Source organism: Xiphophorus maculatus, chromosome 18 (genome assembly GCF_002775205.1).
Source record: "Xiphophorus maculatus strain JP 163 A chromosome 18, X_maculatus-5.0-male, whole genome shotgun sequence".
Classification (NCBI taxonomy): Eukaryota; Metazoa; Chordata; class Actinopteri; order Cyprinodontiformes; family Poeciliidae; genus Xiphophorus; species Xiphophorus maculatus.
The window spans coordinates 25,953,666-25,980,554 of record NC_036460.1 but is presented as its reverse complement, the minus strand read 5'-3'; the positions used below and the strand labels follow the sequence as shown (position 1 = coordinate 25,980,554).

General features: G+C 41.0%; 3 protein-coding genes across 3 annotated transcripts; 2 read left to right on the top strand and 1 right to left on the bottom strand.

Annotated features, from left to right (window-relative positions):
* Window positions 1-807: 807 nt before the first annotated feature.
* On the top strand, window positions 808-3,987 carry LOC102233234 (lens fiber membrane intrinsic protein-like). The gene is made up of 5 exons (XM_005800912.2): window positions 808-982; window positions 1,546-1,734; window positions 3,356-3,505; window positions 3,596-3,730; window positions 3,800-3,987. The coding sequence occupies exons 2-5, from the start codon at window positions 1,560-1,562 to the stop codon at window positions 3,859-3,861; spliced, it is 522 nt and encodes a 173-aa protein (XP_005800969.1). The 5' UTR covers window positions 808-982; window positions 1,546-1,559; the 3' UTR covers window positions 3,862-3,987.
* Window positions 3,988-4,840: 853 nt separating this feature from the next.
* On the bottom strand, window positions 4,841-13,069 carry hsc70 (heat shock cognate 70). The gene is given in 9 exon segments (NM_001286281.1): window positions 4,841-5,227; window positions 7,741-7,973; window positions 8,071-8,269; window positions 8,353-8,555; window positions 8,627-9,182; window positions 10,326-10,478; window positions 10,822-11,027; window positions 11,137-11,346; window positions 12,941-13,069. Coding segments are annotated over 8 exon segments (1,914 nt in total). The 5' UTR covers window positions 11,342-11,346; window positions 12,941-13,069; the 3' UTR covers window positions 4,841-5,068.
* An 8,038-nt stretch (window positions 13,070-21,107) lies between these two features.
* Window positions 21,108-26,849, top strand: LOC102225618 (zona pellucida-like domain-containing protein 1). The gene is made up of 11 exons (XM_014469481.2): window positions 21,108-21,192; window positions 21,382-21,488; window positions 21,576-21,802; window positions 22,074-22,258; window positions 23,570-23,642; window positions 23,741-23,838; window positions 23,930-24,010; window positions 24,132-24,303; window positions 24,385-24,484; window positions 25,990-26,016; window positions 26,105-26,849. Exons 1-11 carry the CDS (start codon window positions 21,137-21,139, stop codon window positions 26,191-26,193), a joined length of 1,215 nt encoding a protein of 404 aa, XP_014324967.1. The 5' UTR covers window positions 21,108-21,136; the 3' UTR covers window positions 26,194-26,849.
* Window positions 26,850-26,889: the final 40 nt, after the last annotated feature.

Here is a 26,889-nt window from a genome sequence, read left to right as displayed (position 1 = left end):
AGTTTCAGAAATGTGAATACAGATGTAAATGTGTGTACCAAATTTGTGCGTCACCATGATAATGCAGATGCTTAGACTATTGGAAAAAGTAATAAAAATACTCTCAGCGGTTTTTCTTTGGTTTAATGTACAACAAGAGTAAATCTGAACAAAAACCCCCAAACCATCTTCCCATCGCTTTACTCGCCACATTGACCCGCCAAGTCCATCGCATTCAATGTTGGTCATAATTATATACGTTTTTATAAACATCTGAGCAAATTTTCATCTGCAATTAAACGCATTTCATTTTCTCCGGGACGGCTGAGTGCCAATTAAAAGGCGGCTTCTCGGAAATCCAGCACTTAACGCATAATAAATCAAAGATAGCAGCAATTTGTCTCTCAGTTTTCATTAAGAGTCGCGGAGAAACGAACGGGAGCGCCGCGGCGAGAGCACCTCCTCTAATGTATTCACCATTTAAACCTTAAATGTCCGAGGGAAGAAATTATGGATGGGAATTTATGCAAATTGCGCAGTTTCAATTAATAATAATCTGGACGGAAGCCGGGTGGTCTGGCGCAGACAAATAATTGCCCAGAAGGGATTTGCAAACATTTTTTATTTTTTTTTTTTTTTTTTTTAAAAAAACGACTTAACTCTGCTGTACTGCTGCGGGTTTTGTCTCTGCACCGGCCCGGGCCTGTTGCAGGTCATGAGTTTACTGTGCGAGGTTTTGAATGGAAAGCCGCCCGTCATCAGTATTAACCGGGGCGCTTTAGGAGTTTTGTATTTTCAGCAGATTCCCCCTTAAACACAGAACTCATCCGCTGTGATTGGTCGCGGCTCCGCAGCGCCCCATTGTCCCACCGACCCGTTTGTTCGCTCGGTTTCCTGCACGCAAACAAAACTTTCCTGCCGTCCCGGGCGGCTTTGTGCTGTGACGACCTGGAATATTGGATCCCCCTCCACTGTTTCCGAGGAAAAGAACCAAAACGCAGAGGTATGCAGTCGAGTCCTTTCCAAATCTGCATTTGAAAGTTATTTTCTAACGTACGTTTCGAATTGAATTGTGATTTTCTTTTTGGGGATAAAAAATGCTGGAAAGGTCCACTTTGCATAAAATATTCCAAGAGGACGTCATGTTTTTATGGATGCTCCACTGAATCTAAGCAAGAAGAATATTCCTTGGCTCATTTTGCCTCCTGTTTGGTATTCCTGGAAAGCCTCCTGATTTATTCAGAGTCAAACGTGTTTAACGTCACTCTGACGGTGTCAAAGGTCAACGAGGTATTAGATCAAACCGGCCTGCTTCTTCATGTGGAGTAAGGGCTGATACTTCTGGAATTATACCCCCCCAAGTTCCCTCATGCATCTTCTCCCGGTTTCTTCTGAGTTGTCACACCGAACGCTTCGTAGTAATCAGTGAAGCAGCTCCATCCGGATCCGTCTCAAGCCCAGACCTGCCCCCCCTTTCTTTCTTTCTTTCTTTCCTTCTTTCTTTCTTTCTTTCTTTCTTTCTTTCTTTCTTTTTTCTTAATTTCTTCTTCTTTTTCTCTCTCTCAGTATATTTTGGAAGGATGTACAGCTTCATGGGAGGCGGCTTGTTCTGTGCCGGAGTCGGGAACATACTCCTCATCGTTTCCACGGCGACCGACTACTGGATGCAGTACCGCCACTCCAGCAACTACATGCACCAGGGCCTGTGGCGGTACTGTGTGCCTGGGAAGTGCATGACGCACACCGACAGCATCGGTGAGACTCGCTCCACGCTGGCTGCTGGAGACGGTTGTGTGTTTAGAGTCTGACTGTGTCGCATCAGGCTTGTTTGCTTGCCAGCGAGCAGTGGAAGGCCCCACGGCGCGTTGCGGATTACATGGAAAAAAAAACTTTTTAAGAGTCTCTTTGTTTCAAAAAAAAAGATGTTCCAGTAAAATCGGTGGACCAAGATTCTTCTGGTTCATTTCTACGTTAACCTGGTTAAACCGATAGAACCGACAGGATATATGATGGCGTACTGTAGAAGAATAAGCAGCAATAAAAGCAAAAGAAGGGAAAAGAAAATGTAATTAAGCCGCAGTGCATAAAACAGGAAACTCTGAATGATTATGTTCTGAGATAAAGCAGGTAAAAATGTTAGAAAAAATGTAAATCAGTAAAGATAAATTAGATAGTTAGATAGATAAATCTTTATTGTCATTGTCACAAGAACAACGAAATTTAAAAGGTGCCATCAGTCAGTGCATATGCTTAAAAACAAAAAATAATAAAGAATAATAATAATTAGGACTGTGACTAACGATTATTTCAGTAATAGATTAGTCAGATGGTCATTCGGACAGCTGATTGAGATTTTATAAAATGCTGCTGATTATTTTATGTAACCACTTTTTTATACAATATTTGTTATGCATTTAAAATGTTTAAATGAATAAACAATTCAGTTACTGTTAAAAAAAACAAAACATTTTTAACTAAAAAATAAACTTCAAATTCAATAATATAGCAGTACTTTAGTTTGCGCACGCGTAATCATTTGTAGATTAATCGACAATTTTTTGGGATTAACTGATTAATAATTACATAGCAAAAGATACTTAAGGGATTTTTTTTTTTTTTTTTTACAGAACTTGAACCAGGTGAAGCTAGTATTATATTCTATGACACTTCAGGAGTTCTATGTACAACATGTCTGCAAAGTTGGTTTTTTTATTATCTTAAATTCAAAATGCATGTTTTTTATGCAGTTTTGGCTTAATTATTGCTCTGACTGTGATATTCTTTCAGCAAATAACCTGTTTTTGAGTCTGTATACTCCAGTTAATGATTAATCGATTGCTTAATTCGTTGGCGATTGTTTCGACAGTCGATCATTCCTGATTAATCGCTTCAGCTCAAATAATGACATCAAAAGAGTGAAAAAAAAACCCAGTTCTCTGCCAACCGGTGTATTTACAATCATCACATTGTGAAAAAAAGTTAATTAGGGAAAATAAAAACAACTTTGGAAACAATAAAGACGAAACAAAAAAAAAGACTTTCAAACAATAAGTCAACCCTCCAGAGATCAGCAGCTCACAGGTCATCATGGATTACACTGTGAAATAAAATGTCAATGTTACAAGGAACAATAAAATAGAACCTTCAGTTCAAGGTGATGTAGCAGATAAAATGACCTCGATGAAAACTAAGCTTTTGATACTAGTCCGTTTTACTTAGACTGAGTAAACATTTTTCACCTACACCGCTGGCCGCTCCCTCTTTCCCCACGGCGACCTTTTGACCCCGAGAAACACATAAAGTCATGTCCTGTCATGTAGCCGAGAACACGAAACCCTGTCCACTCTCCCCAGAAAGATCTCCTCTCATCCCACAGCGTACTGGGACGCCACTCGGGCCTTCATGATCCTCTCCCTGCTGGCTTGTTTCATCGGCATCGTGATCGGCATCATGGCCTTCATCCACTACTCTTCCTTCGACGGGTTTGACAAGACGTTTGCAGCCGGGATCCTCTTCTTCATCTCCTGCAAGTCACTCGCTAATAACCACACGCCGCTCTCGTTCTCTCTGTTTGTGCCGAACTGAAACTGGTAACTGCTGAAAATCCGTCGCGCAGGCTTCTTCGTGCTGCTGGCCATGGCCGTCTACACGGGGGTGACGGTCAACTACTACGGGAAACGCTATGGCAGCTGGCGATTCTCCTGGTCCTACATCATGGGCTGGGTGGCGGTGGTGCTCACCTTTTTCTCAGGTGCAAGCCTTAACATGTTTGTACACGCACGAATATATGTCACTCGTTTTAATCGAGCGCTCTTTTTAGGTATCTTCTACATGTGCGCCTACCGGATGCACGAATGCCCAAGGAACTCCAACTCGCGCTGAAGCGCTTCAGGATCTGTAAGCGACGCCACGCGGCTGAAACGAACCAGTGTTGATGTGAACCTTCCCAACAGCTTCCTGTGACTCGTCACATTCAACGATAAGCAAAAATAAAGGATTTAAAAAGTGTTCCGCTTGTCTCGTTTTTTAATGTCTGTACTGATAATTTCATTGCTTCCAGCTGGATCGCGGCTGACGGCTCTCAGGACCAGTACCGAAAATGAACTGCAGTGCTACTTTCTCAACCATTGGAGTCTAGTCAAATCAATTTGATTCACTGATTATACATGACCATTAAAACTGTCGTTTCTTTTAATTTTGCTTCATTTTACGACAGCTTCTTAAATGTGTTTGATCAGGTTGGGATTTTTAGTGCGTTCCTTCCGTTTGTCTGTACAATCTTTGTCTATTAAACTGGGGGAACCATTTTCCTCTACAAAGCCTGCAACTGGTGGTGTTCCTCAAGGATTCACTTTCATTTGCTCTACATATTCTTCCTTTGGGTTAAATGTTTCTAACTGCCACTGAACACCGAAGACTTTACAGTTTTTGGTTAAGATCTACTCTGAGTTGCACTAAAAACATGCTTTTTTTTGTGTGCAATTTCTACTTTACTGTTGAAACTCATCGTGCCGTTCTACAGTTAAGTCGTAATGATTCAGCCTCTTTGAAATTTGCATCTCTCAGCACTATTGCGTCTTCAGATGCGAGACGGTAACATCAAAATATGGAGCCATTTTGATTTGCAGAAAGAGCGAGTGTAAACTCTGAGTTTTTTACTTAGACTTAAAGGAAGCATAATAGACCAACCTTTAAAGTTACAATGTTACAGAAATTCCACTTATACTAGTTATTGAAAATACTAGAAAGCTGTTCATTTTATAGAGACCGGAAGACTTGCAAGAAGTAAAAAAAAAAGTCCAAAGTTAAGTTATTTATTTATTTATTTATACTTCTTTTGGTGAAGAACTGTGCAACAGGTACAACTCCATCTCAAAGTAACCAACCGAAATACTTTGAGGCAAGATAAACATTAACCATTTTAACTTAGAAACTCGCAGAGAGTTAAAAAAAAAAGAAAGAAGGAAAAACAATGTCCAGAGGACAGTAATTATTTGTTTACTCTTCAGAACATGCATTGGAAATATAAATAAGGCCGACTGTGGCATCGAACATAAACAAAGAACATCTGTTGAGGCCGCAGTGCAGTTTAGTCGACCTCCTCTATGGTGGGGCCCGAGGCCCCTCCTGTTCCGGTCGCACCAGCTCTAGGCATCTGTCCTTCACTCTGGTACAGTTTGGTCATAATCGGGTTGCACAACTTCTCAAGCTCCTTCTGCTGGTGCTCAAACTCCTCTTTCTCTGCACTCTAAAAAAAAAAAAGACAATATAAACAATGTTAAATATGATATTCTACTACTTTCTGGGTAAAAATAAAGCTGAGAAGTGCCTGGATATTTTCAGTTAAGTCATTCTTAAATTAAACCTTTTGCTAAAAGAACTTTTTTTTTCCTACTGTGGGAAATATGCAACATAAAATTCAACAGATGTGTGTATAAAACTGCAGAGAGAATTATTTTCACCCGCTTGAAACAGTTTATTAATTTGTGTGCGCAGCTGTCCCCTTAATGCATGGACGTTGCTATGTCGACAGACGGAGATAATAACCAACAAACTCAATCTTTGCTGTTTTAGATAATTGAATAACAGAAAATGGGAACCATATTTGGATTGATTTTTTTTTTTTTACAGTATGACGGGAATAGGTATAATCACCGGCAGAAAAACATATTGACATATACGGACGGATGAGAACGAGCCTGAGAACGTGGAGGATCTGCGGAGGGCTGTTTTGCAACAAGGAGCCGGAAGAGAATAAAGCTGGTGATCAATATTGATTAAAAATAGACTTCAAAGTAAGATGGAGAAATATTCCAGTGGAGCTGTGACCAGAAAATGCTTTTTCAAGTTGATCAGTCGGCCAGTTGGATATTGATCCAGTAAACACAGACTCCCACTGCAGCTTTAAGCCTCTTATTAGCAGACATAGATTTAGTTGAACACTTAAGGCTGTTACAATAACAAATTTTAAAGGATGATAAATTGTCCCAGATATTAGCATTTCTCTAATTTCACAGTGAAAACAGAGTTAATGCCTCTTCAATGTATATGTACAAAACTATTGAAACTCAGGGTTTCCCCCAGAAAACTTGCTAAGCCCGGTGGTTGGGGTGCCGAGGCGTTCCACCGTGTTTTCTAATAAAAGATGTTAAGTTGACAGGATAAGTAAAAATATGTAAAAATATTATATGTTACAGGAAAACATCACCAGTGAAACGATATTTAAACCCACAACTAGTCTTAAAAACAACCAATCACAAAACACAATTAATTAATTAGTTATTTGCACTTTTGTTTAATCCAAGTTAAGTCGGAGGCTTCATAAGGCCCCCAGGGCTTCAGGGGCCCATAAATGCTAATATTTTAAAACAGACCACAGATACATAAATGTAACATTTGTCTATTGAGATGATCGATGCTGCTAAATTTGATTTAATGGTTTCAGCATACATAAATTAAAAGATTTTTAAATTATTTAACATTTATATGCAAGTTCTTAAGGAGCTGGCAAGTTTACTTTGTAAAAGTTCAAAGAACAATATTCATAGTTAAATTGTTTTGTTACCATAGCTACAATCTGATGCTGTGAGTTTAATCTTTGAATTTGAGCTTTGTTTCCCCCACAAATACAAATTAGTAAACTGCAATTATAACTTATTGCTTTTTAGGTTGGCCAGTTAAACTAGTCCCCGTCTCCCAGATTTCACTAAATTTAACACAGAAGCTGTTAGAGGCGCTGATGTTTTTAGCAGCAAGAGGGGCCCCTCAGTCAAATTCTGCTCAAGGCCTCATGCAGCCTTGGACCGGCCCTGCATGATGGGTTAAATCCGCTGCACTGCGCAGAGATATGCAACAAACGGTAGATTTAATTCAATGCTGCTAATGTGGCTTTAGTAGCTCTTCCATTTCGTGTCTGTTGAGGTTTTAATAAGGGAACAGAAACTATTTTGGTTGGTCCAGTTTATGGGACGAGTTTCTTAGATCTTCGCGCAGCTGTGCACATTAACTCTGTCTGACTAAGTGGACAAAGCATTTGATATTGTTTGATGCATCGTTTAACCGGAAAAACAATACTAAAAATCATAGTAAAATAATATAACACCAGCGTGAAGCGTGACTATGAGGCGAGCATGAAAGCTCCTCACTAAGCTGAACCTGCATGATGAGGTTAACGCTGGTTCGTTAACCACTAACGCACCGGCCAACCAGGACCACATACATAAACTTTATCAGCGCAGACAGAGCCACACGCTGGGTAGTGTGTTGAGATGGAAAAGCTGCACAAAATTCTTTGTCCACAAATATAAATCATTCTCACCGCTCACTCAACGCACCTCTGAAGCGCGATTACAAGTTATTCCTGCGGTTCATGTAGAGCTGCGCACCCAAAGCTAACGCGGTGGGGGTTTAAATTCCTACCTTGAGCAAAAACTCTAGAAAGAAACATAATTCCTCACAGGAGGTTGATGTGAATATCCATACAGGTCAGCCTGTGTCCAGTTTAAATGAAAGAAGGATTGCAGGATCACGGGAACATTCGCACTGAGGTAAACTTAAGACATCCAGCTGCTGCAGCGTGCAGAGGCGCCAGTGGTGTGATTGGTCCGGCTATAAATGAATAAACTATAAACCTATCTTCTATAAACATATCTTTTAGGAATAAATCTGCTCCGCCAGTGAAACGCTCAGATATAATATATATATATAATATACTATAATATACTGGGGTAAACCCTGAAACTACTTCTCTCAAACTCAAACCTGATTTTTGTCGAGCCAGCTGATGACCTCGTTGCATTTGTCCAGGACCTTCTTCTTGTCCGATTCGCTGATCTTATCCTTCAGCTTCTCGTCCTCTATGGTGGACCTCATGTTGAAAGTGTAGGACTCCAGGCTGTTCTTGGCCACCACCTTTTCTCGCTGCAAGTCGTCTTCAGCCCTGTACGTCTCCGCTTCGTGAACCATGCGCTCAATATCCTCTTTGCTCAAGCGGCCTTGAAGGGAGAAACAAAATTAGTTATGATAAAAAGCTATGATTAAAAACTGACGGCTGGGGTTAGCTTTTCAATAAATTTAAGAGAGTTTTGTTACCCTTGTCGTTTGTGATGGTGATTTTGTTCTCCTTCCCGGTGCTCTTGTCGACAGCGGAGACGTTCATGATGCCGTTAGCGTCGATATCGAACGTCACCTCAATCTGAGGGACCCCCCGAGGAGCTGGCGGTATTCCCGTCAGCTCAAATTTCCCGAGCAGGTTGTTATCTTTGGTCATTGCCCTTTCGCCCTCAAACACCTATGAATACGACAGCTAAGGTCAACTCAACTGGCACTTGTTTCATCTTTTGGAAGACGAATGTAAACAGACGGCTGCCTCGCCTGAATGAGCACGCCAGGCTGGTTGTCGGAGTAAGTTGTGAAGGTCTGGGTCTGCTTGGTGGGGATGGTGGTGTTCCTCTTGATCAGCACGGTCATGACTCCGCCTGCCGTCTCGATGCCCAGAGACAAGGGCGTGACGTCCAACAGCAGCAGGTCCTGAACAATCTCGGATTTGTCTCCGCACAAGATGGCCGCCTGGACAGCTGCGAAACAAACGTTTAGTGGTTTCGTCTTGAAATTACGGCGTCATTTAAAAGGTGTGTAGTAAGCATACCTGCACCGTACGCCACCGCCTCGTCAGGGTTAATGCTCTTGTTGAGTTCCTTCCCATTAAAGAAGTCCTGCAGGAGCTTTTGGATCTTTGGGATGCGGGTCGAGCCTCCCACCAAGACAATCTCGTGGATCTGAGCCTTGTCCATCTTGGCGTCTCGGAGAGACTTCTCCACGGGCTCCAGCGTTCCGCGGAACAGGTCCGCGTTCAGCTCCTCAAAGCGCGCCCTGGTGATGGACGTGTAGAAGTCGATGCCCTCGTACAGGGAGTCGATCTCGATGCTGGCCTGCGTGCTGGAAGACAGAGTGCGCTTGGCCCGCTCGCAGGCCGTGCGCAGGCGACGCACCGCCCTCTTGTTGTCGCTGATGTCCTTCTTGTACTTGCGCTTGAACTCGGAGATGAAGTGGTTCACCATGCGGTTGTCGAAGTCCTCGCCGCCCAGGTGGGTGTCGCCCGCCGTGGCCTTCACCTCAAAGATGCCGTCCTCGATGGTCAGGATGGAGACGTCGAAAGTGCCGCCGCCCAGGTCGAAGATGAGGACGTTTTTCTCGCACCCGACCTTAAATGAAATGAACCATTTTTATTTGTTATTCTAATGTCTGTAACACTTTACCAACCTTTGATACTCTTGGTAGTTTTGAATCCAGAAAAAAAAAAGGGGATTACAAGATCATCCCCATCAAAGCATCTGTTGGAAACTTTTGACATTTACTAACTCAGAAAGGTGCATCAAAGTGTTTTGATGCATTAAATGAAAATGAAAGAGAAATAAAAAACAATGAAGCATAGAGCTTTAAAGCTGCAGCAGAGAGTCCTGAGAAAACCGTGCACTTAACCTGAAATTTTTAACCATCGTACCTTACATGACCGTCCCCTTCCACACAGCGGAGCCTACAACAGTTTTCCTGTTACGTTTATCAGTCAATCAATCAAGTTTATTTGTTTAGCACGTTTCAGCAACAAGGCATTTCAAAGTGCTTTTCATCATAAAAACACAAGAAGATGAAGTCCTAGAAATAATATAGTCAGCAATTGAGAAACCAGTGACAAGCATTGCATTTAACTGTTGAAAGAAGCAGCTTTTTCAATAATTTTGCTGATGAATGGAAAGTTGGAGATCGGCCTGTACATCTGCAGTAGTGATTTGTCCAGATTGTTATTTTTTATCAGTGGTTTGATAACTGCTGTTTTTAAAACCTGGGAGAAAATGTTAGGTTGTTTCTCCACAATTACCACGGCTTAAGTAAAACAGCAATCTTGACATGCACTGTGTGGGAGTCGGGGGTGAGCAGCACGCACATGAGCGTGATTGACAGTGCCAAGACCTTTCCTACTCAATCTGACTCATTGCTGCTGACCAGGAGCAATATATTTCTGCAGATGGTAATAGGACCACTGGGGGAGCCAGAAAAGGTTGACCTTTCTCACAGATTATCTGTCTCATATTCTTCTGTCAGTACATAGTGACAGTTAAGGCAAATATGTAACAACCTTTTTTTTTTATTTTATATAAAAGTTACTTACCGCAGCTTTAAAACATAGGACTCAATTTTGCTCTTCTGTTTACAAAAGCAACAATTTCAATTATATCTAAATCCCTTAAGGAAAAAAAATATGTGTGGAAAAAAATTCAAAAGATAAAGAAAGAATTTGCCTGTGAATTGCAGAGAGGTGCTCAGAATTGGGTTGTTTTTTTTTTTACCTTTTTGTCCAAACCGTAAGCAATGGCAGCAGCCGTTGGCTCGTTAATGATACGCAGAACATTGAGCCCAGAAATGGTCCCAGCGTCTTTGGTGGCCTGACGCTGAGAGTCATTGAAGTAGGCAGGTACAGTCACCACGGCATTTGTTATAGTCTGGACCAACAAAAAAAAAAGAAAAAAAGAGAGAATATATTTTCACATTTTAACGAGATATTTTGTAAATCGATTTGTTCTTTATTGCAGTTTTAAATTGTCCTATTTGAACAAATTCAAACAGGTGTATAAACACATTTGGTCAGGTAAAACTCTTAAGATGAATATTGTCATGTTTTACAGCAACCTTTTTGTCTTGCAGATACTAAGGAAGAATTCTGACTCAACACATGCAAAGTTCATCCCTTTGCAAAATAAAACGCATCTCAAACACTTCACAAATGGTGAATATATGCCAAACGTTGTACAGCGGCAAGCTAAAAGTTTGAGTAGACTTGTGTACCTTGCCAAGGTATGCCTCAGCAATCTCCTTCATCTTCAGCAGCACCATGGAGGAGATCTCCTCTGGGTAGAAGGTCTTCGTCTCCCCTTTGTACTCCACTTTCACTTTGGGCCTCGAGCTATCATTGATGATGGTGAAGGGCCAATGTTTCATGTCTGATTGGACAATACTATCATCAAAACGACGCCCAATAAGCCGCTTTGCATCTGAGGAAACAGCAGAGAAATCATAAGTGAGCTTTGTTTCCATCTCCCCAATGAGGCCAGTATTCATACTTTTTTTCTCTCTCTCTTTAAAAAGGAGCAAAAGTCGTACCAAAAACGGTGTTGTTGGGGTTGAGGGCCACCTGGTTCTTGGCTGCATCTCCAATCAGCCTCTCTGTGTCAGTAAAGGCCACATAACTGGGCGTGGTCCTGTTCCCCTGGTCATTAGCAATGATCTCAACTTTCCCATGCTGAAACACTCCCACACAAGAGTAGGTAGTGCCCAGGTCAATGCCTACAGCTGGTCCCTTGGACATGGTCTCTAAAAGAGGAAGAGTAGTTATTAATCATTAAACAGACAGTATCAGCATATCACAGATGACCCCGGATCTGTTTAAGTCCCTGTGAAGAGTTGTGATGAAGTGTACGGCGCAACAAAGCTATTAACAGACTCTGAGCATATCATGCATGAGGGAAGGGGAAAAATCCAGAGCACCTGTTAAAAGGCTATTAGTCAGACAGAAGCCTAACAATAGGCCTTAATTGTGACAACACGGATCTCTTCCAGGAACAATGTCCACTACATCCTAACTGACAAAAAAAAAAAAGGTTTTCTATAGACTTCATGTATTTAAGTCAGACCCAGAACACCAAGAATAATAGGACGAAAAGCAAGCTGTAACTTCACTACATGATCACTACCAATAACCAAGAATATTTTTAGTGTTTGGGTAATAGACTGAACACATATAAAGTTCAATATCAAATTGCTTCAAGAGTTGAGTGGAGTAGTCTCGCTCCTGATTTATTAGAAACTAATTTAATTTACAGAATGAAGGAACTTCCAAAACCTAAAATAGACCTAATGACCACATGGTAGCAAAGCTCTAAACAGTTCGCTACAAATGGGAACACGAATTGCAAAATGTCAGGCTATGAATGAGCTACAACCTCTATTTTTTTATACACCAGGCTGCAATGAGATTAACAGTATCTGTGCCATTTGTTTCAATAGCTCTGCTGTTGCCATGCTGCTTGTGTTCAGCTTGAGTTTTCTTCTCTGTAAAGAAAGAGCATTATTTGTTAAGGCATAAAAAGTTGCTCTCATACAAGTTAATGGTTCTTAGAAAATCTGAATCCTCTGTAAATTTCACTGTCAAGAACCAAAGCATCTTAACATCAAAACACAAACAAGTGCAAACCCAATTTCATTTACTTATAGGTAAATGAATCGAATTAAAAGTGATTTGATTATCCCTACTTGCTTCAGACCTTTAAAATATAAAGATTGAGCATCTCGTTTGCTTGAGCCGATAAAAATTTGGAATAGACCATTTATACATAGATTTTAACATTTAAAACCTGATGTTGATCCAGCTTATCATGGTAATAATTCGGTTTGACAGCAAGGGGTAGCCTAATGCTTCCTTAAAAATCTGCATGCTTCTGCACCCCAAATTATCCGCAGCAGGTTAAGTCAGAGCTGGGGGCGGTGTATCCTTAAAGAGTGCTCGGAACTCTCTGGAACTTTCCCTTTACCTTATATACGACCGATACGTTAAAGAATATTAAAGACAAGCGTCTAGGAGTGGAGTTCAAGGACCCAAAAACTGTTGGAGTCAACCGATGTGAATAACAATAAGTACAGATAAAATGCAACAGCATCATTTCTGACACATGTTGCTGGGGGACTTTAATTATGCCCAAAAAGTAATTTGGACGTTTGTAACGCAAGAAATGGCCATGTAAAAATGGGGAACAGTTAAAACAGTAAAACTTGTAAAACAGTCGTTTGTTTGAAACGTTGCTCGAACGTTAAGGACTCAAAAATCTACTATTTCACGTTTTTTTCTCCCTCACTACTTAAAAAAAATATACAAATAAACATTAATAAGACTAGAAAAAACGTTAAATACCTTCGCTGAATCAGCAGACTTGCTTCTTCTCGAATTACAGCGGTTGTAACCGATACTCTTAATGAACTTCTCCGTTCAGTAAATCTGGATGAGAACAGTTGTGATTCCTCCGGTTGTCTTGGTGATCTTCTCCTCAGCGCGTGTGCTTGCTGCTGCTGCAGGGGCCGCGCCTCCTCATAAACACTGGCACGCGGAATTCTCTGGAACACAGGAGGAGTCAAGCTGGCCAATCATCTGCCGTCATACTTCCCACCTCCTAAAAATCGACCAATTAGAGAGGTTTACACACCAGCCGCTACAAAGCAGAAATTTGTTTCGAATAGTGGAGGTTTCTAGCAATGACTAGCAATATTGAGAAAGGAAAGATCCAGTAGCAGCCATAGACTTCTTGTTCATTCACCTACGTTTCAGAGTATTATGTTTTCCTCGGTGTGTAACTTTTTTTTAACACAAAACCTGAACGTTTTTAGATTCTACGGAGCCCTCCGGGGGACATGGGATTTTTTTTCTTTTGCGTTCCCTCGCAATAATCTACTGATCAGTTATGTGGCATAGTTGAATACCGTAAGCCCTTCTTACGATGGCCGCCGTACTTTCTGCCTTAGTACAAGGTTATGTAAGGTTTTTCCATGTATATTAATATCTCCTTGTGAAATATCTGACATTTTATACCTTTTTCTTTAGTATAGAAAGGCACCACAAGTCTATTATATAAACAGAAACTTTCCGAGGGAAAGAAATAAAAATACATCCAAACTATTTGGACTATTTCTGAGTTATTATCGCGGGTAATAAGTCATCTGACAGTTTTGATTGTGTCTCTGTTGTGTTCATAGTCTGAATGGTTTAAAGGTCCGTTTCCATGTTCAGTTCCATCTCAAACTTAACAGACATAAACATGCAGTGAATAAATCGACTTTCAATCAGTTTTTGCGCCAAAGACTTTATAATAGTAAACACGTTTTATTATTATAAAACACGACAAACTAGTGGTGGTAAAGGGCCGCACTGGGTTAACTCGGGGAATCTGATCTGTCCGTGTATCAATCAAATACAAACCTTTTCTTTGTTCTGTCACAATTATCGATTTATTCCATTTTGATTATCATGGACTAAACTTTGCAAGGATCTGACCACTCGGCTCACCGCTTCCTCATACACACGAAGCCAGCAGGTCAGTATCCGTCCCATTCATACTTGATGACAGCCACGCCCACATCGACACACCCACCACCCAGGTGTCAAAGTCGCCTGTTCCTGTCATATCAATAATTACTTATTTCATTCTTATGGCTCTTACAGAGCCTCAGTGAAAACTTGTTTATGATTATTAACTGGTGCAAAACACTGATTGAAAATACTGCATGTTTATGTCTGTTAAGGCTAAGATGGAGCGGCACTGAAAGCAGCTCTTTAAGCCATTCAGACTCCAAACACAACAGAGACACAATCAAAACTGTCAGATGATTTATTACCCGCGATAATAACTCAGAAATAGTCCAAATTAGGATGTATGTTTATTTCTTTCCTACTTACGGAAGGTTTCTGTTTATATCTTAGGTTTGTGGTGCCTTTCTATCCTAAAGAAAAATATAAAACTTCAGATATTTCACAAAAAGTTTGGAGCATCATCATCAAAATGGAATAAATCGATAATCGTGACAGAACAAAGAAGTGGTTTGGAGTTGATTGATACACGGACAGATCAGATTCCCCGAGTTAACCCAGTGCGGCCCTTTACCACCACTAGTTTGTGGTGTTTTTAATAATAAAAACTTGTTAATAGAAAAAAACTGTTTGGTGCGAAAAACAGATTGAAAATTAATTTATTTTTTCCTGCATGTTTATGTTTGTTAAGGCCAGTGCTTCTCAATTCCAGTCCTGCCCCCCTGCTCTGCATGTTTTAGATGTGCCTCTATTCCAAAACAGCTGATTCAAATGATTGCATGACCATGAAGTGCAACAGAAACCTGTTGATCACCCACAGACTCAATCCAGGTGTGTAGCAGAAGGGAAACACCTAAAACATGCAGGGCAGGGAGGCCTGAGGACCGGAATTGAGAAACGCTGGTTAAGGCTAAGATGGAGCGGCACTGAAAGCAGCTCTTTAAGCCATTCAGACTCCAAACACAACAGAGACACAATCAAAACTGTCAGATGATTTATTACCCGCGATAATAACTCAGAAATAGTTCAAACAGTTTGGATGTATTTTTACTTCTTTCCTACTTACGGAAAGTTTCTGTTTATACCATAGGTTTGTGGTGCCTTTCAGTACTAAAGAAAAATATATAAAATGTCAGATATTTCACAAGGAATATCTGAACATACATGGAAAAACCTTACATAATCTTATATTAAGGCAGAAAGTATGGCGCCCCGTAAGAAGGGCTTACAGTATTCAATTATGCCGCATGACTGATCAGTAGATTATTGCGAGGGAACGCAAAGCTTTTGCCAGAGAACGCAAAAGGAAAAAAAATCCCCATGTCCCCTGGAGGGCTCCGTACTGGTGTCTGCAGAAGAGCAATAGGAAGAATAGTATTGAATCAGTAAACAAAAAATTATTTACTATACAGTACATATGGCCTCGATCTATCTGACCACATGGGGGCAGAACAAGATGATTTCAAAGGTCAAAGACATTCACTAAATAAATAGATGATCATCTTGCTGGGGGATTTAATTAAATAATGAACTGTTGAAAAATAGCGATCAGCGAACCTGTTGCTAGACTAAAAAAAGAGGAAATTACCTAACATGCAATTAATAGGAAACAAAACATGGAACGATAAATATAAATTACAAAGTGATAGAAAATTGAAAAACAGAGAAAGGATTGTATGATACAGTTGTGCTCATAAATATACAAACCTTGACACAATTTAGAGTTTTTGTTTTGGCCACTTTTCCGAGAACATGAATGATAACACAAAAACTTTCTCCTACACATAGTTACTGGGTGACGCCATTTATTAGACTTAGACTTAGACTTACTTTATTGTCATTTTGCATGCACAGGGTGTATACAGAACAAAATGTCGTTGCATACGGCTCAGGACAATGTTTTGAGCTTCCAATGTTGTGAGGTTACTCCAGAATAAAATAAAATACAGTATAAAATATGAATATAAATATGAATATAAATATAAAATATAAAGTGCAGGAATGACAGTAAAATAGAAGTTACTTAGCTCTGTATATGTGCAAGGTATGAAGTGGAGACCAGATTTTAAGTGCAGTCCAGTTAAGAGTTCAGCAGTCTGATGGCAAGTGGGAAAAAGCTGTTTCGGAACCTGGTGGACCTGCACCGGATGCTGCAGAACCTCTTTCCAGAGGGCAGCAGGGAGAACAGTCCATGGTGGGGGTGTGAGGGGTCACTGATGATGTTTCGGCCTCGGGACACGCAGCGCTGGGATGAAATGTCCTGAATGGAGGGAAGGGGGGCCCCGATGATCCTCTCTGCTGTCCGCACCACTCTCCTCACTTTCTTCCAGTCGGAGGCGCTGCAGCCTCCACACCACACAGAGAGGCAGCTGGTCAGAATGCTCTCTATGGTGCTTCTGTAGAACGTCTTGACGATGGGGCGGGGGCAGGTGTGCTCTTCTCATCCTCCGCAGGAAGTACAAGCGTTTCTGTGCCCTCTTGACCAGAGACGTGGTGTTCACAGTCCAGGTGAGGTCGTTAGTGATGTGCACCCCCAGGAATTTGGTGCTGCTGACCACCTCCACAGCCGAGCTGTTGATGAGCAGTGGAGCGTGGCTGGGCCGGTTCTTCCTGAAGTCGACGATCATCTCCTTCGTCTTGTCAACGTTCAGGATCAGGCTGTTGTCTCTGCACCAGTCCACCAGCTGCTCCACCTCCTCTCTGTAGTCCAGGTCGTTGTCGTCTCTGATGAAGCCCACCACCGTTGTGTCGTCCGCGAACTTCACGATGTGGTTGGTGGCGAACCTGGGGGCGCAGTCGTGTGTCATCAGAGTGAACAGCAGAGGGCTCAGGACGCAGCCCTGAGGGGAGCCTGTGCTGAGGGTGATGACATCGGAGGTGTGTTGTCCGATCCGGACTGACTGAGGTCTGTCGGTGAGGAAGTCTAGCAGCCAGTTGCGCAGGGGGGTGCTGAAGCCCAGGTGTCCCAGTTTTTCTGCCAGATGCTGTGGGATGATTGTGTTGAACGCTGAGCTGAAGTCCAGGAACAACATCCGCACATGAGTGTTCTTCTCCTCCAGGTGAGCCAGGCTCAGGTGTAGGGCGGTGGAGATAGCGTCCTCAGTGGAGCGGTTTCGGCAGTAGCACTGGTGAGCCATTCAGAGGCATTGTCTATAATACAGTATGTGCTTACTCCTTTTAAATCATGTTGACACCAGAAACTTTCCAAACCCTGATCAAAACTTCACATACCCCAGTCCTTAATATTGTGTATTGCCCCCCTGAACATCAGCTTGGAGTCCTTTGTGGTAGTTGTGGATGAGGCTCTTTATTTTCTCTGGTGGTAACGTTGTCGGTTTTTCTCGGCAAAAAGCCTCCGGTTTCTGTAAACTCCTGGGTTGTCTTGAATGACCTGCATGTTAGAGTTTTCTCCAGAGTGGCTCAGCGAGGTCAGAGATGGCCACTCCAGAACCCTCACTTTGTTCTGTTGTAGCCAATGACACATCAGTATGAATAAGTAAGTCCCATGTGCAGCTTCCGGGCTGATGAGCCCAACCCCACCTCCCCCTGAGTATTTCCTGATAACATACCACATTGTTGCAGTTGTGGCCAAGAAGACTTTGTTCCAGAAATGTTTATGCTCGTCTCTGTGCTGTCTGTCGTACTGTAAGACGAATATTTCGTGGCATTTTTATAGTAATATCTTTCTTCTGGTGACTCGATCTTGCAGTCTATTTTTCTTCAAGTGCCTCCTTATTGTGCGTCTTGAAACAGCCACACTACTCTATTTTCGGAGTCTGGTTTTTCAGGTGAAGTTATTCGTGGAGTTTTTCTTTGAGTCCCCAACAATTTTTCTGAACTTTTCGGTGGTTTATCTACCTCTGGTTTCAGTCTGTGAAGCACCAAAACAACCCCAAACTATCCCACTGCAATGAGTGTTTCTGTATAATGCTATGTTTCTAAAATGTTGAGTTAGTTTTACTCTGTATGTAACTGGATCCTCATCATACTCATCATACGTTCCACATTAGTCTATGGGTTGACAAGTCCTGAGAACCATCAGGATGTTTTTGGTAAATGTGAGCCAGTAGGTCTTTGTGTTCTGGTTGGTCAGCAGTGGTTTTGGCTTAGGATCTCTCCGATGATTGCTATTTTTGCTCATTGGTTATCTTGGAATCATGAACACTTAGATTGACAGAGGCAAGTGAGCCTTGCAGCACTTTAGATCTTCTTCTGGGTTCTTTTGTTACCTTTCTGATGAGTTGCCATTTGGCCTTTGGAGTACTTTCGATAGGTTAACTGCTCCCAAGAAGGTTTATCACAGTATTGTGTTTAGTACATTATTAGATAGTGGTTTTATGTGTGAAAATGTTTGCATAACCTTTTCCAGCCTGATATCAATGGCTTTGTTTTCTGTTTTTTAATTTTCTGTTCTTGTAACAGTAAACTTTTGATTCAACAAGGGTGCAATGACTTTTCTTCTTATGCTTCAGTTTTGGATATAATTTTTCAGAATTTATAAACAACAAACATCCACTAACAAATTAAAACAAAAAGACAAATAGAAGAGTAGTTTTAGCTTATTTGATGTTTGAAAATATGTCACGCAAATGTATTCACACCCTTTGAACGTTTCCACATTTGCCAAGTTACAATCTCAATCTTTATTGGATTTTATGAAGATTTTATGTGACAGTCCAAAACAAAGTAGTGCATGTTAGCAAGTGGAATGAAAAACTTACATCATTTTCACTTATTTTCACAAAACCACTTCAAAACCAAGAACCACTTCTTTATGGAATTACAGCTGCAATGCCTTTGGTGTATGTCTCTCTACCAACCCTGGAGACTAAAACTATTCCCAATCATCTTTCCAAAAGAGCTCAAACTCAACCTGGTTAAATGGTGAACATTCGTTTTTGAGTTCTTCACATGGATTTTCAGTTGAATTTAGGTCTGGAGTGGACTATTTAAAATTCAGGTAGGTTCACCTGTTCACCTTTAACGTTGGATTGATCATTTTAAAAAGCACTAGATGCGACGAACCAAATAACACAAAATGTACGCAATACAATATTTGTTGTTTTTTTGTAGATTACAAAAGCTTCACAGACCTTTAGTTGCTGGAAACATACTCCCTCCCGATTCACATAAGAACAAATGCTGAGGTTGGGTAAAAAGGAAACATCGGGGTCACAGATGATCAAATTTTAGGCCTACTTTCGGGATTGGCTTACCTTTACAATGCAGAACATGCGTGTTTTGAAATCGAGAGCTTCTTCTATGTGACTGGTGCTACATGAGGTGTTGGATAGATTTTCAGCTATGACTCACAGTACAGCAAGCTCTACCTACAATAGTTGTTTGAATCCCTATAGTTTATTCAAATGTAAAAAAATCAATACCTTTTGCTCAATGTGACTCTGTACAAGTGAAGCAGAAAGAAAGAGGAATACGATCTGTAACGATGCAAAAGTAAGAAATGATACCCGAGCAAAATGTACTTTAATAAGACCGTTAATCCTGTACATGGGGCGAAAAACATATAAAACTCTACCATTCATTGCTTTTTCCCCCATAAAAGTTTTTTTTTTAATAACAAGGAGTCCAAACAGCAAAACGATGTACTTCCAATTTCTGAGAAGCAACAAAGGCTTCATTGTCACATCATGAGAGCACTTAATCTGTGTACTGTAGCAAAATGTTGACATTTTTGAGTTATACTCCCTCGAGGCTCTCTTATGAATGTTCATTGAACTGACTGTTCCGTCACAGGAGTACACATAACACAACCCTAAGCACCATTCCTGTTTCTTTGTCATCCTCTATACTTGTTCTTGTTGCCGGTGGACGTCTAATGTATCTCCTATTTCCATTCATGGTAAAAGGTCAGATTTATGGACACATGAGATGCGTTATTTTATTATGTAAATAGCCAAAAAAATATGAGGAGGCATTTATGGGAGGCTCAGACCAATCATGGAACGCAGAGTTCTTGAAAAACGTGCGGCAGGTACATCGACCTCTGGTCACAGGTCCTGACCCACATGGTGCACAGCCTGCTCTCCTTTATCGCTCTCTCCCTAAGGTGACTGCATTGAACGCTTTTGGCACCAAGTTCTGTGTCAGCGCTGACACAAATGGCATCGCTGGGAGACAAATGCTGTTTATCAATAACAACAGAGACACCAAATCCTGTATTTGACATCAGATACGCCCCGAGTAATCCATTGGGAACCCTTATTCAGGCCGAGTCCTCGTGTCCGTATCATGGCGATGTTCTTCTGGGAACTTGTGATTCCATTTTTTTGGGTCAGGATGCTCCACAAAAGTGTTGGGATACCTTTTCAGATAGGTGTGTCGTTTTGTTCCCAGATTGCACAAAACAGCGGGGACATTTTTCTATTTAAGGTTCCGAGCCTGAGGCCACAACAAAAAAATTGAACAGCTCAGTTCCACAAAGTCAATGTCAGAACGTTTATCGTTTAAAAAAAATTAAAAGATAAATACCTGATATCCGATCACTGATCCAGATATTTGATAGATCTGGGATTTAAAATGAGATTTGGAGCATGTAAGGGTGTCCTGGTGGGGAGTGTGTTGTTTGTATGATGGATATCCTGGGGTCTCTTTGTTTTACGCCTGAGATCATTTAATAATTTGGTCAGAAGAGGATTTTGTGGTATGTTTCAGAAATGATCCTCCATTACGACCACACACAGTAACAACATCTTAATGTCACCTGCTTATATGTCAAAAATGATACATTTCTCATAAAATAAAAAAAATATCTCTGGCTTAATAAAGAGATTTAAAAAATAAAATCAATGTCCAAAACTTTTCACTCAAGAAATTAAGTATACATAGAATCATTAATTATTCATAGAATAATTCATTTCTGCAGTGAAATGAATTATTCTGTGATTATTTTTGATTTTGGCCCCAAAATCAAAACCCTACGTCAGCTATTATGAAAAATGAAATTGAAGGCCCGGTTCAGGTTACTCCATTGTGCTGGCAGTCACACGCATGTGGAGCCAGCGCTTATAAATGGAGGCATCCGTCCACGGAGGAGAGCAGACGCGACGCAAGATGAAGACATACAGGTGAGTCTGGGAATTTTTCTTCTTTAATTCAGTCTTTCTTTTGAGTCGCATCAGTGACTTAACGTCCAGAAACTGTTTTTTTTTTCTGAAGAAGAAAAAAAAAACACCTCTTAAAAAGGGTCTTTTTAGAATCCCAGACATCTATAACAGTTTTTGAAAAGTTTGATTGTTTTTGCTGCTTTCTCGCAGATCCACGCTGATGCTGGTCCTCCTCGTGTGGCAGCTCGGCCTGTTTCTGCAGGCCGACGCCCAGATCCCAGACGAATGCATTTTCAGCAACACATACAGAGATCCAGGTTAGACTTCTTTGGATTGCTGCTTTTTTTTCCAAGTTGACGTTGCTTTAATTTGCATCCCTCCTCCGTTTTCTCTCTCTCTCTCAGAAAATGCTGACATAAACGTAACATGTGGCACCCAGTACATGGACCTCAGCATCTACATTTGTCCTATTTATAACTCTCAGTACAACGAGTCCCTGATGGCGCTCAACAATCAGTTCAAAAACCCGGTGTGCTTCGGAAAAGCCGACTGGACTGTCACTCCGCCAGTTTTAAGATTTAGATTCCCCATAAATGAAACTTCCTTGTCAGCATGCGGCAACAACTTCCAGGTATTTAATTCTCTTCACCTACCTATATTGTTTGAATCCACTACGTTTTTAGTGAATTGGAGTAGAGGAAAAGGATTCAACCCTCCTGTGTGGTTTCGGAAATTGACGGTCTGACGGGACTATCCCCCTTTTCCCAGCTGTCCCATCGTGACATTTGCCGGGCTCCTCCTGAGCCTCTGGCTAAGACCGCCGGGAGGGTTTTAATTGTAAAATATTTGCAAAATGTGCATATTCTGCTCTATTTCTCATTATCATTATTATTATTTCACAGATAACCAATCAGGTTGGAACTGGAGAATTTGCAGACTACTCCAAAGTGGAGTTTGTGAATATCTCAGGCATGGTCATGTCTGTAGACCCGTCGGCTGGCATGATCACCTACCGACCGCAGATCCACTACATCTTCTCCTGCAAGTACCCAATGCAGTACCTGCTCAACAACACTCAGCTCAGCGTGTGAGTACAGCAAGGAGACAGCCGCCGTATCTGTAGAGCACACACAGGAGGCCCAGAATCATGGAGCATGATGTTAATAGCTTTAGTCTTAAAATAGAAAAAAACAAACAAAACTAATGAACAATACTGCTGAAATATTATGACAGTCCAATAAAATACAATTTACCATGCAACAACAATTGCTCAAATTAATTATTTTAAAATGAAACTGAAACAAATCCGGATACAGAATCTAAAATGAATAAACTAGTGTGTAATTTTAAAACGCATATGTTAGTTAGTTTTTTTTCTTTCAAATTGCTTCATGGTCACAAACTATAGTAGTCGAAACGTGCCGGAATTTAATAATAAAAAAAATATTCAAGGATCAGTTAAATGTTACAAATGTGTGGATATTTTATTACATATGTTTCTATGTAGCAAAACCCAGTTTTGCTGCGACTAGATAGAAATTGTTTCAATATATAATTGTTTTTATGGTGACCTGCTGCAGCACTAAATGAATTTTCAGTAAGCTTTATCTATTAAGACAGTGGCCAATACCAGAACTGCAGCGTCATTGGTTGGACGTTTACCAGCTGTGCGGGAGAGCCAATCAGATGTTAGAGAGCAATGTAATGCAGGAACCATGTAATCATTTAAAAACTGGGGTGAATATATAAGTTTTTAGATTTAATGGATGCAACTTTGAATTATTTTATTTAACCTATAGATTTATGTGATTGTTGCCAATTTATTTTATATGCCAGCTTTATCTGCCACCGTCGGTGCTAAAGCTGTTCAAATCAATCTCTTTGGTCCAAAGCTTACTTCCTGTAGCAACCGTGATGTGGCCTGTGTGGTAACTTACAGAGACGAATCGAAATCATTTCATGTTGCAATGCAGCACAAGAACTAGTAAGTAATTGACAGAAAATGATCAGGTGGAGGCCCCAAAACTGGCACGACTTAAGCAAAAACTGGGAATGTGGAACAGCGGTTTAACTCAGAGCGGTTTAGCTGAATGCCAGGAGCTTATGTGTTCCAAGAAATGTTGAAATCAGTCAAATAATTATGTATGTATTTTCAGTTTTAATGGAAATCAATAATTTATTTGCTTCTTACGTTGTAGCACATTTTGCTGCAACCGAAAGGGGGAGTAGAGAGCTACGTCAGTCTATGCCCAATGCTGCCAACAAAATTCCCATCACTCACACATTTTCAGGCGTCTCATGAAAATGACATCAAACCAAAGAAACATAAAACCAGACAATTTTAGCACCTTTGAAACCTTAACTTTATTGAAAACCTCGGTATATTCTATCCATGCAGATCGGGTGTCAACGTTGCCATACGAGACAACAACGGTAGCTTCATCAGTACCCTGAGTATGGAGCTCTACCAAGTAAGAGCTACTCTCATTTGAATTCTTTTTTGAAATAATATTTAATGTTTTTTTTTTACTTGATTCGATCTTTTTTTTTTGTCTTTTTCCCAAAACAGGATGCAGGATACCAGAACCCGCTTACAATTCCTCCAACAGGACTCAACCTGAAAACCAAGATCTACGTTTCAGTAAAAGCAACCAACCTGACAGAAAAGTATTCAAACTTTGATCATTTAAATCTAAACCGGCCACATCTGTGCTAAAGGAAAACAAGCTACTGAAAGTGTAACTCTGCTCCTCTAAAGGTTCAACTTGCTGCTGGACCGATGCTACACCACCACAGGTCCTTTTCCCATGCAGACAAATTATTACGACCTCTTTGTCGGGTGAGTTGGGTGCCGGATACGTCTAGCCGCATCAAGAGACTTTCTTTTTACTTACATGACATTCAACCCTCTTGGGAACTCTTTGTTCTTGACAAACCTCCCGCGTCTTGATGCATCCCAGGTGTAATCGTGACCCGCAGACCAAAGTGGAGGAAAACGGCGTTTCGCAGAGAGCTCACTTCTCCTTCGAGGCCTTCAGATTTATAGAGCACAAGAATCTGACAGTTTCCACTTTCTACCTGCACTGCGTCACCAGACTGTGTGAGACAAGCACCTGCAGCTCCTTACTGCCTGTAAGCCAACTCATGTGCAGCCTTGCGGGAAGATTTTTACTTTAAGTGGGTTTGAGTTTTTCTCTTATTTCCTTACGACAGGTCTGTAACGGTCAAAAGCGTAGAAGGAGAGCAGCCACGGATGTGCCGGCCAACGCTACGATCACCTCTCAGCAAATACGCGTCGGCCAACAGACCACTGGTGCGTCTTTAACTAAAACACTTCATATGTCTATTCCTCCAACACCATCAGAAACAAAGTCACAAAAGGAGAGAATATACAGCTGTGAAATTTCGGAATAAAACTTTTAAGTAGCATCACATAACACAACCTGTTCTTTCCCAGAGCTTACAAGTAAGTACAAGTGTCAGGCTCAGGCACTGATGGACACAGGGACTGAACAGAAAATTACAACCAGGTATTTATTGGGAGGTCGACAAACTCTTAGTCAGACAGGCTAGGGTCAGAACCAGGGAATCAAATCAGGATCAGGCGGCCCCTGATCTTCGGGCCGGGCAAACAGGGGATCCGAGCCCGCGGGTCCAGAGCCCAGGTCGAAAACGGGTATCCGGTCAGACAGGCCGGGGGGGTCGAAGCCAGGAGGTCCTTTTCCAACAGAGAGGATCAGGGACAGGAGAGGGATCGCGCTGAGGGTTTCACAACAATCTGACGCCGTGCAGGGAGAGTTCCGTCCTTATATGGCAGCAGCTGGAGATCAGGAGGATGATGATCAGGTGCGAGTGGTCACTGCACAACAGCAGCTGTGACAACAAGTGAGCTCTGGGAAAGAACTGAAAGAAAGAACTAACCAAGTACTTTCTTGAAATTTCTGGGAACTTGCAAGGTACTTTTTTGGAATGGTAATGGAACCTTCCTAGACTTTTAGGTTACGCTTTACAAAACTGACTGGTGAGTAGTTCCAAGTACCTGGTGAGTTCTGGGGAAGTACTAGTTAGTTCCACTAACATACTTTGTCTTTGGAAAGTACTTTGCGAATTCACCTGGGAAGTTCCAGTATTCATACTGCTGGCAAATATCAGCCAAATCAGATTTTTTTCTTAGTGGGCAAAGGCTCATGGTGACAAGGTCAGACTTTTTAGAAGTGTAAACACTCAGGCCTGGCCTACATCAGATGTGAGCCAAGTCCTGAATCCGGCTCGGATCCACCCTTTTGGAATGCGGTTCCAGTGGGAACAATTGAAGTGGGTTTGATGCTCCTTTGACGTTTTAAAACAAGTGTCCTATCATAAGAGCCAAGAGGAAGATACTGTTAAATAAAAGTTGCCCTCGGCTTCCTTAGTGCGGGATGAACTTTCTGTGAAGTCAACATCCCTGTCTCACCCTTCCTTGCTGCAGTACCGGCATCCCAACAAACCTGCACTGAACCGGAAGCCAAAGCTCCGCAAAATACCAAAATGCATTATGTCACTTCCTTTAATATTTGTGCCTTTTGACACATTGAGCGGTTCCCATTGGACAGATCCTTTTCCATTCGCATAACCCTCAATGGTTTTCACAATGTGGTTATTAGAGAGACTTATGAAAGTATTTCCTAAAGTACTGTTTTTCCTGTTTAATCCTATCTATAAGTAACAAAAAACACACGTAACTTTCCCAGGTTTAACTTAAATATGTCAAAACTATTTGAATGATATTGACTAACGTGTTGAATTCTGAATATACTTCCTTTGTTCTTTTTTTTTAAGATGCTGAAAGTAAGCCGACTTATCACAGTAAGAACCTGCCGTATAACTGATGTTCATGTTTACCGTTTTCCTCATTTTAAGGTGGCTCACTGTATTTTTTTCCCTCTATTTCTAGCCGCTTCATCGGCTGAAAGTATTGCATCCGCTTTCTCGTCGTTGCTGTTCTCGTTGCTGCTTGCCGTTTGTGCCACGAAATACGACTAAAACGCCTCGGGGGGCAACGTCACCTGACGAAGAATGAAGCCAATCATAAATCACAGCACATCAGCTGCAAAGCAGGGCGGGACGGGATTTTACACTAGATCAGGTAGTCATGAGATTCAAACGCAGATTTACACCTAATACACAGTCTTACTATTTGTTAAGAAGAAAATAAGGGCTCAGCTGGTGTATAATAACAGTGCATTGTAATTATATGTCAGTCATAATCATTATATTGGATTAATTTCCATGTATTTAATGAGAGTTGACAGCTTTTATAATCAGGAATGTTGTAATTGTTTTGTTTTGTTTTTTTGCTGGGAATAAAAAGAAAAGCAATTTAATCCTTTGTGAAATGTAAAATATTTTGGACTGAGCACATCTATTTTGACAAGTTGTTGGTGTAAACTGATTTATTTCTCCCTGTTTTTACGGTAGGTATGTAAGTAGACTACAAGAAAAGATGAGCAGGCAAAAAGGTTGTTTATTTTACTCTTTCAGTTTATTCAGTGAAAGTGTTCAAAGGCCATTTGACTATAACCGAAAACCTTGGGACAAAACTGATCTGCGGTTGTTTTGCCCACAAATTTCCCAGAAATGCCATAAATTTGTTAAATAGTTTTTTTTTTTGTTTTTTTGTCAGGTTCTTTGTTTTTAACCAGTTTTTTTTTTGTTTTTACCAGTTTTTTTGTTTTTAAC

Coding starts and splice junctions, on each gene's coding strand:
- LOC102233234 (XM_005800912.2), top strand. CDS start 1,560: ATGTACAGCTTCATGGGAGGCGGCTTGTTCTGTGCCGGAGTCGGGAAC. Junction 1,735..3,355: donor GACGCACACCGACAGCATCG/GTGAGACTCGCT, acceptor CTCATCCCACAG/CGTACTGGGACGCCACTCGG. Junction 3,731..3,799: donor GGTGCTCACCTTTTTCTCAG/GTGCAAGCCTTA, acceptor CGCTCTTTTTAG/GTATCTTCTACATGTGCGCC.
- LOC102225618 (XM_014469481.2), top strand. CDS start 21,137: ATGGAGGCATCCGTCCACGGAGGAGAGCAGACGCGACGCAAGATGAAG. Junction 21,803..22,073: donor CATGCGGCAACAACTTCCAG/GTATTTAATTCT, acceptor ATTATTTCACAG/ATAACCAATCAGGTTGGAAC. Junction 23,839..23,929: donor GCAACCAACCTGACAGAAAA/GTATTCAAACTT, acceptor GCTCCTCTAAAG/GTTCAACTTGCTGCTGGACC.